At 33.4% G+C, this 9995-nt stretch overlaps 1 protein-coding gene across 5 annotated transcripts in view; it reads left to right on the plus strand.

Annotated features, from left to right (window-relative positions):
• Positions 1-9919, plus strand: part of TUBE1 (tubulin epsilon 1) — a 21076-nt gene extending 11157 nt beyond the window's left edge. The window contains exons 7-12 of one of the 5 annotated variants that reach the window (XR_009738469.1): positions 2704-2891; positions 3104-3279; positions 4056-4196; positions 7817-7957; positions 8609-8764; positions 9135-9223. Coding sequence is in view for 4 of the 5 variants with exons in the window: in XM_061427550.1 (XP_061283534.1) it covers positions 2704-2891; positions 3104-3279; positions 4056-4196; positions 7817-7957; positions 8590-8764; positions 9135-9293 (980 nt within the window). In the remaining variant the exon portion in view is untranslated. Of the gene's footprint in view, positions 1-2703; positions 2892-3103; positions 3280-4055; positions 4197-7816; positions 7958-8589; positions 8777-9134 lie in introns of those variants that run through there. The other 4 variants (XM_061427550.1, XM_061427551.1, XM_061427552.1 and 1 more) reach the window with 4 other exon arrangements.
• Positions 9920-9995: the final 76 nt, after the last annotated feature.

Consider the following 9995-nt stretch of genomic DNA (forward strand, 5'->3'; position numbering starts at 1 on the left):
CAGCCCTTTCTTGTGTTCAATAAGAGAAATAAGTAAAATAAATCCTCTTAGCTCCTTTAAATCATTCCTTACATGGTAATTAACCACCTTAACCTAGAATAAATGATCTGCATTGCTTTCTTTCTCAGGGAAGCCTGTACCTTGCAAGTGAAGTATTTTGCTCCTCTGTTCCATGAAGTAGAAACTGATCATAATTTGTTAATTTCAAAAGAGAATTAGCCTATTTTAAAAGAAAATTTGCCACACTTTTTTCCTCCAAGCTGAGATTAAGATTTTTATATTCAGCAGGTTATGTACAATTGACTTTCATTATTATTCAGTATGATAGTATTTGAAAATTAAAATTGCAGTGTAACCATGCCTTTAGAAGGCCATTATAATAATTAAATTAAGAAACTAGTTTTCTTTCTACTGACATAATTAACCTGCAGATTTTGAGTAAGTTTTCCAAAAAATATCAGTTTGATTTATAGTTCTTTATGGTACCTTTTTATATCCCTTTATTACTCAGAATCTCAGTAGATTGTACTTTATTCATAGTTCACTGAAAATGGCAAATATACTTGAAACAATATTGAAGATTAAAAATGAAGTCTTTTCCCACATCTAATCCCTAATCTCTCTCCTCACAGATAGTCAAGTTTGCCAGTGTCTCTCCTTCCAGATATTTTCTGTGCACATTTTGTGTGTTTTTACATAAACAAGATCATGCAATACGTATTACTCTACCATATTTTCACCTTGTTTCTGAACATTTTTCAATATCAGCCCTGTCCGATTGTGTAAATATATAATTTTTGAAGCCAGTTCCTCATTAATGGATGTCAAATTGACCATGGTTTTTAGTTACGACATAAAGTTCCCCAGCGAACATTTGGTATCTGCATCTTTGTTCGTTTGTGCCACAATAGCTGTAAACAATATTCCAAGATAGGAAAGTGGAACCAAGGTTTGTTGGTACATTTTAAGTTTTGATTGATACTACTAAAGTATCTTGCCACAATACTGCACCAATCTGTATTATTAGCAGCAATTTATAAGAGCTTATTTCCCCACACTGTCACCAACACTGCATATTATAAGACATTAATATATTCAAAATTATATTGTGTTAATTTGCATTTTTAATTAGATGAAATATTGAGTATCTTTATATCTATTTGCAATTTAGTTTATTATTTGGTTTATTTTATTGTAATAATTATTATAATTTCTATCCTTCGCTCATTTTTCCATTGCATTATTCATGTTTTTTACTGTTGATTTGTAACTCTCTTTATTAAAGAAATTTAGTCCTCCATCATATGTTTTGAAGATTTTTTTCTTGGTTTGCCTTTTTTTTCCATATATATGGAAAGAGGAATTTTATTTTTAATGGAATCAAAACTGTCTTTCTCTGTAATGGCTTTGGTTTTTATAATGTTTAGAAAGTCCTTATTAAGGATTAACCCAAAAAAATCTCTTTTTAACCCAAAAAATCTCCATCACTTTCATCTAATATTTTTAACATCATAACTTTTTAATATTTATTCACATGGGGTTAGAGCATTGGCTTTTAAACTTTTCTTTCATCAGAATAGCAAGAAGTACATTTTATATCACAGCCCAGCACACACACACAAACATGTACAAACTAAAACAGATTATTTACCCACACTATATGTGACTTACTAATATTTCTTTTGTTTCATTTAAGAAAAGAGAATACTAGTCGTGGTCTTATAAATTAGGTTTATAACCCACTAACGGTTCACAAGCCATACTTTGAAAACCACCAGGATAAAGGATTACAGTTCTCTCTCTTTAAGTTTTAAGTTCTTAAAAATATCTGAATTTGTGTAAATAGAACTCTGTGTGTCAGAAAGTTACCTGAATGGAATTCTTAGAGTTTCTGCTTTTAGACAGATAGTAAAAAAGTTTCCTGTTTTAAAATTATGTAAATTATAATTGGTCATGCTTAGCTTTAAACCGTTTTAACTCCGTGTTTTAAGTTGCTTCATGTCATGATACCATTCATCATTAAGATTACGTAGGTGCTACACTAAAGATGTCAAGATAGTTTGGTTTTTTTAAGTTGCTTAACATCAAGTGTAGACTGAACACTGTCTCAGGTGAATTTTTTACTCTTCGATCAGTTCTCTTGGCATCATATGCTGCTAAGTCACTTCAGTCGTGTCTGACTCTGTGCGACCCCATAGACGGCAGCCCACCAGGCTCCCCCGTCCCTGGGATTCTCCAGGCAAGAACACTGGAGTGGGTTGCCATTTCCTTCTCCAGTGCATGAAAGTGAAAAGGGAAAGGGAAGTCGCTCAGTCGTGTCCAACTCTTCTCGACCCCATGGACTGCAGCCTACCAGGCTCCTCTGTCCATGGGATTTTCCAGGCAAGAGTACTGGAGTGGGGTGCCATTGCCTTCTCCGTATAGATATAATTTAAATGTAAAAAAGTGTGAAGTGTAGAAAGGTCTCTTATCATCATAGCCAGACCCTGAGATTGAATTCATGACTTTGAGTCTCACTACCTATATTGTCTTCATTTCTTTATCTGAAATTAATTAGATAATATATATATATAATCACAGGTATGAGTTGAAAATTGTATTTAATAAATATTTTTACCAAAAATACCCCACAGAAATTCAGGTTCTTTACAATTACATTCTGAACCATTTATGCTGTTTTCTTTTTGAAATCTTAATCCTCAGGAACAGGATCTGGACTTGGCACATTTCTTTTAAAGGTGCTCGAGGATGAATTCCCAGAAGTATACAGATTCGTGACTTCAATTTATCCTTCTGGTGAGGATGATGTCATAACCTCACCTTACAATAGCATCTTGGCAATGAAGGAACTTAATGAGCATGCAGACTGTGTTTTGCCCATTGACAACCAAGTAAGAAATGGCATTGTAATTTACGGACATATTGTGTATACATTCAGGCTGTGTCATGCTTGTGTGTTTATGTGAAACAATCTCCACTTTTCAGCCTTTCCATCTAAGAGAAAAAATAAGTTTAAATTGATTTTTTTTGTCTTCCTGGAAGAATTGTCATCTATGTCTTCCCTTCTTAATTAGCTTCTTTCCCAATATTTTTCCCTTAAAAGTCTTTATTTGACATCATTAGCAAAATTGACCTCATGGTGAATTCTGGAAAGTTGGGTGCAGCTATAAAGCCAAAGAGTCTGGTTACTTCAAGTACTGGAGTTTTTAAAAATCGGCAGGAGAAACCTTTCGATGCAATGAACAACATTGTGGCAAATTTGCTGCTCAATTTAACAAGGTAATTCTATTCACAGTGTACCGAAGGGCAGTTTAAAACTTCACTGTGCTTTTGATGATGTTTTACAGTAGCATTTTTCAGTTAGTCTAAGTTATAGAAACTTCTTTAAAAATTTTATTTAAAAAATTTTAGTTTGTCTAGTATTTTCAGATCTTTGAATGATAGATCAGAATTTTATTTTCACTGACTCCAGAGCAGCATTTTCCCCAAGTACATTCCATGAAATAGTAATAGGTGTTAAATGATAATAGGTTTTGTGGGAGATATACTTGAGAAACACTTTGGTTAGACAAAAGCAAACTTTTTTCTTTTCCTTTCTGTAAATTAACCTTTTAAACCAGCTGATATATAACTTTATTAGCTGGTCCAAAATATTTGTTTGACTTTGATCTAAAAGACTACTTTGGCATTATTCCAAATTATAGCACATATAAGCAAACCCTGGGGGAATTTATTAATAGTAAGATTTATAGAATTAACTATTGAACTATATGTATTTGATTCAATCTGAAATCTGTTTTAAGTAAAAATTTATGTATATAATTAACAACTGTGGTCATGTGTCTGGTTATACTTTAGATAATCCAGAAATAATTGCTGTAGATGTTGTGTTATATTTTAATTATCTTTATACATTATGTTCATGATACTAAATTTCAGTAATACAGAAAAAGCATTTATTCTCTACTGAAGTACAGTGTAAGAAAGTAAGAAAGTGCCTGCTGACTAAATCAAGCTACATTAATATTTTTCATGTTTTAATGTTAATTTTTTAGCTCTGCCAGGTTTGAAGGATCCCTTAATATGGACCTGAATGAAATCAGCATGAATTTAGTTCCTTTTCCTCAACTGCATTATCTTGTTTCAAGCCTAACACCTCTGTATACACTGGCAGATGTTAACATTCCTCCTCGAAGGTAAGATGTAGTAACTGTATTTCAATTACTTGAGGATTCAGATTACTTTAAAAATAAACACATTTTTAAGAGATAAGTATATAATAACTCTAGCTGTTTCTACATGTCATCTTCTTTGTGAGAAGTATATAAAATAGTTGATGACAGCCTTTTTCTATTCAGTGAATGCTGCTTCAGAAGTCAGTTTAAAATAAAAATTTTTTAAATAGTCTTTTTAAAAATCTGAACATTAAGTTGTTTGAAATTAAATCTAATAACTGAATTTTAAAGATATGATTTTTATTGAAAAAGATTTAACAGCTTTGAAGTCTGACATACTTAAGCATGAATGCTAACTCTGTCACTCATTACAGGACCTTGGGCAGGAGACGAACTTTTAGTTTTCTCATCTTTAAAAATGAGAGTCAAAGTACCTACCTCATATGCGTTTTGGGTGTATTAAATATGAGTATCTTTTAAAGCTCTTACCACAGTCTAGCACCGTAGAAGGCCTACAGATATTGCTCTATTCAGTTGAGTTTAGTCGCTCAGTTGTGTCCGACTCTGTGCGATCCCATGGACTTCAGCACGCCAGGCCTCCCTGTTCATCACCAACTTCCAGAGTTGACTCAAACTCATGTCCATTGAGTCAGTGATGCCATCCAACCATCTCATCCTCTGTCATCCCCTTCTCCTCCTGCCTTCAATCTTTGCCAGCATCAGGGTCTTTTCAAAAGAGTCAGTTCTTTGCATCAGGTGGCCAAAGGATTGGAGTTTCAGCTTCAGCATCAGTCCTTCCAGTCTATATTCAGGACTGATTCCCTTTAGAATGGACTGGTTGGATCTCCTTGCAGTCCAAGGGACTCTCAAGAGTCTTCTCCAACACCACAGTTCAAAAGCATCAATTCTTCAACACTCAGCTTTCTTTATAGTCCAATTCTCACATCCATACATGACTACTGGAAAAACCATAGCTTTGAATGTTTGGACCTTTGTTGGCAAAGTAATGTCTCTGTTTTTTAATATGCTGTCTAAAGTCTCTCACTGTTTGCATTGTCTCCCCATCTATTTGCCATGAAGTGATGGGACCAGATGCCATGATTTTAGTTTTCTGAATGTTGAGTTTTAAGCCAACTTTTTCACTCTCCTCTTTGACTTTCATCAAGAGGCTCTTTATTTCCTCTCTGCTTTCTTCCATAAGGGTGGTGTTACCTGCACATCTGAGATTATTGATATTTCTCCCAGCAATCTTGATTCTAGCTCATGCTTCATCCAGTCCAGCATTTCTCATGATGTAGTCTGCATATAAATTAAATAAGCAGGGTGACAATATACAGCCTTGACGTACTCCTTTCCTGATTTTCTCTGTTACAGTTGTTATATATCATTTCCAGAATACCTTGTTTTGTAATTTAAGTATAAAAGTTATATCAATTTACTTAACAAAAAATGTAGTTGAATAATACATAGTATATACAGTGATGATGAACTTGATAAGGTCACACTGACATTCACAGTTGACTGAGGAAAAAGGTCTTGTCAGACTCTGTTAGAGGAAAATCGGAATTCCCTGGCAGTCCAGTGGTTAGGGCTCCAAGCTTCCACTGCAGGCAGCCTGGGTTCCATCCCTATTGGGAGAACTAAGATCCCTCATGCTTCACTGTACAGCCCAAAAAATAAAATAAACTCTTTTAGAGGGAAGTATGTAAGTGATAAAGTGAAAACTAGATTACAGATCTTTTTTTAAGAGTTTAAATTTAAATTTTGTCAAGCTAATTCTATATTGTGAAATGTCACAGTGATATTGATTAAATTTTATTTGAGCAAATAGCCAACTATGCCAACTAGTAGGCACAGTCTCTTTTTCTGTGTGAGATGCTAATGAGCTTAAGCAACTTGCACAGTTTATTGAACATGGGAGTCAACCATAAACGTTTGCTTTTATTATCAGCCCAGCATATTAAAAATGAGTATATTGGTGAAAGATACACCTTCACTGTGGACATACAGAAGGTAAAGTGGTGCAAACTCTTTATTGTACAGTTATGATTATCCAGACATTTAAAGTTAATCCTTAAAAGCTAAAGACATGTAATTTCTAATTAATTTCAGCATAATCCTCCTTGGTATATTTTGATAAAAATACCATGTCAACATTTAAAATGTTTGTTTATATAATTATAACTTGTTAAAGGTTTGTTTTTAATTAAAACATGTTAGGAAAATCTGTAGAGAACTTTAAAAATGTTAGACTCTTAAGAAACTAATCACAATGCTCTTTCTAGCTTTGTGTTCGTCTCCTTTTTGCCTCTGCTATACTAGAGGTATTTCAAAGGCCACCATATCTACATACAAACATATTTATCCTTAAGCAAATGATAAATTGTTTTAAAATTATACTGTTAAAAGGCATAGTTTTAAAACTTTAATGTATTAGTAGTCTCCAATAACTAAGAATGATTTTTGGTTGTGCTTTGTATTAATAAATGTCATCTAGTCCGTTTTTATCAATGAAAATAGAAAAACACATATTGGAATGTGTATATGCTCCTTTAGATTCCTTATTTCTAGTGTAAATATAAATACGCCAAGAACTATAAATAGCTCCTTGCTAATTGTTAAGTTTTTTGACAAATAGTAAATCAAGAATGAGTTTGCCTGCTTATTGTATAGTGGTTCTTAACCTTTTCTGGATTAAATGTCCAAAAGCACATACCAAAATTTTGAACACAGTAGAGGAATCATAAGTCCTCCAAAGCTCACCATCCACTGAGAGAGTCCTCTATCCTTCTTACTAGAGAAGAATGAGAATAGAATATAGCCTCCAGTAGAGTAGGGAATTGTTGTTGTTCACTGCTGGGTCTGTTGCACCTAGAATGGTGTTTGGCATTTAGTAAATATCTACTGAATGAAATGGCAGCATAGTGCAATTTCTGTGGCTCTTCCTAGACAGTCTGCAGATTCAACACACAGAGTTCTGGCTAGAGTTATCAAAAGAACTTAATCATACTTGTATTGAGTTAAGTAGGATTTAAGAATCAGACTGGGGCCATATTAAAGGCCTGGGAGCCTGTATTATTATATAAACTTCATCAGTCACTTTTATCTTCCTCTCTTTAAAGAATAAAAGAAGTTAAAAGACTTCCTTCACTTAAAAGTATCCGTTTTCAGGAATAATAGTAGAAAGCTGTGTCTCTTTTAGAGAACTTAGTATGGTCCTTTGATAGTTTCCTCTTAATTATTCCTAACTAATTTGTGATATATTTTATAGACAGTAGTCTTAATAGGTTTTTAATTAGTTTTGATAGTTCTGATATTATGAAGTAGATAAGCATATTGAACTAAGTGATAGTGATGTAAGTTTTAGACATTAGTACTACAGAGTTAACTGATGATTTAGTCAACATTTTGTAGCTATCTGAAATCACCAGTATATTGCAGAAGCTTTATCACCCCCCTCACAATTGCTTGATTTCCTCTCCTCATATTTACCCAGATTGCTTTGAGAAAATGATAGCTGAGATTCAGAATATAATTGTGTGTGGTTTATTTACCTACAGATGACTGTCTTTTCATCTTATAGTTACAGATAGAAGAATGATATAATATTTGTATAAACAATGACTCTTCCATTGTTCTAGGCTGGATCAGATGTTTTCAGATGCCTTTAGTAAAGATCACCAGCTAATTCGAGCTGACCCCAGACATAGTCTCTACCTCGCCTGTGCCCTCATGGTTAGAGGAAATGTACAAATTTCTGATCTTCGCAGAAACATCGAAAGGTTCGATTTTATACTTCTCAAGATAATGTGTTATGTGTGCTGTTTGCAGCTGTGGAGCATGTAGTTAAGTAGCGTTGTGAACTTCAACTGAAGTGTGACCTTGACAAGCTACTTAGCCATCCTGAGCCTTATTTTTCCTCAAATTTAGAAAAAAATAATAGTCCAAAGTTGTTAATTATGTTATGCACATTAAATGATGAGATGTTATCTTCTCATCATTTAATGTGTAAGTGTTCAGGAAATTTAACTATTGTTGTGTTTATTATCACCACCACTACTACACTGCTTCTTAGTTTCTTTTACTATTTATTGACAGTCTTTTAGTGAAGTTGCTTTATTGAATTTCAAAGCAAGGAAAATTATAATACCTTTTTTCCTTTTCATCCCCAGATTTCTAATGTTAAAGAATGTTTCTAGCTTCTTGAATCACCATTACAGCCAATTTAACATCCCTTAGTTCACTGTCAGACTATACTTTGATACTGCTAGTATTAAAAATTAGATACCTACATTATAATCTAAGCACTTAGAATGGTACCATTAGTAACATCCTAGTTTAACTAATGTGGGCGGCCATAATATGGCAGACATTTTAGCACTTTAATTCTTACCTTTGAGTTTTTCCATCTCAGATTAAAACCTTCTCTACAGTTTGTCTCCTGGAATCAAGAAGGCTGGAAGACCAGCTTGTGTTCAGTACCTCCCGTGGGCCATTCCCATTCATTATTAGCATTAGCAAACAACACGTGCGTGAAGCCTACCTTCATAGAACTGAGAGAGAGATTCTTAAGGCTCTACAAGAAGAAGGTAACCATCAGTACACCTTTCAACTGTGTGTTTATTTTGGCTGTTTACAGTCCATGGAGTCGCAAAGAGTCATACACGACTGAGCGACTAAGCACACGCAAGGGGTATTCTCAAGAATTACAGGCGTGCAATACAGAACTAATATAAATCAGGCGTGATCCTGTTTGCTGTATCAATGTATTGATTTTAACTGAAGAGGAGAGGCTTACTCACACTCTAAATGAGAAATCTCATGGGTTTGTAGGATTTGGGTTCTCATTTCCCTTGTAAAGCTGAGTGAACTATCATTTTAATAAGAATATTTACATTATAGGATAGTTGTCTGTATTAAATTCCTAAAACTGGTCAGCGTTGGTTTTTTTATTTATAGGCTCATCTTCATCACTATCTACAAATCGAAGGGATGGAGGAAAGCTGTTTCACAGAAGCCGTGTCATCTTTATCAGCACTTATACAGGAATATAACCAACTGGATGCCACAAAAAGCATGCCTGTGGAAGATTTACCTAGACTAAACGTAGCTATGTGAAAAAGAAACCCCAAAGATAAAACTTTTTTTTTTTAATTGCACATTTTTTACCCCTTTACCTTTCTGTTTCAGAATTTTTGTGATTCAGAAAGCCTAATGTGTTTTTCATATTGGGGAGACTGTCTTTAGAATGGTTTCCACTTAATTACAATTTGTTGGCTGATTTCACACAATGGTATCATCAAGTACTAGTGCCCTAACGTCAAACATTTGTCTTCCAAAACAGTCTTGTTTTCTAAAATTAAGAGAACAGAGCTCAACATTTTACTTTATTTATAGTCTCATATTTAGTCATTTATACAGAGATAATCATGTCTGTAATAAAAAAAATCTTGTACAGATATTTTTATATTTATAATTTGTTTTCATAGTCTGTTTAAATTCTGACTCTTTAAAAGTAAATACAGGAGTAGAACATAATATAAATATTTCTTTTGTAACAGCCACTAACTTCAGGAATAGATTTTATTACAATTTAAGGAGGTTTTATTTCTTCTTTGGGTAACCACTTGTTTGCACTCAAAAGAATCACAGTTTACAATTGTATTTGTATTAAGTTATTATAAAATGTTTTTTTAATCAAACCAGTTGATTTTGTAATAATAAATGTTCACATTTTAAAACTGTTCCTTGTTATCAGTTTTGATTGTCACTATTTATATAGCAAACAGAATATTATTAAGCTTGATACTTTCTTTGAAA

The sequence above is a fragment of the Bos javanicus genome, chromosome 9 (genome assembly GCF_032452875.1).
Source record: "Bos javanicus breed banteng chromosome 9, ARS-OSU_banteng_1.0, whole genome shotgun sequence".
In the NCBI taxonomy this organism is placed as follows: domain Eukaryota; kingdom Metazoa; phylum Chordata; class Mammalia; order Artiodactyla; family Bovidae; genus Bos; species Bos javanicus.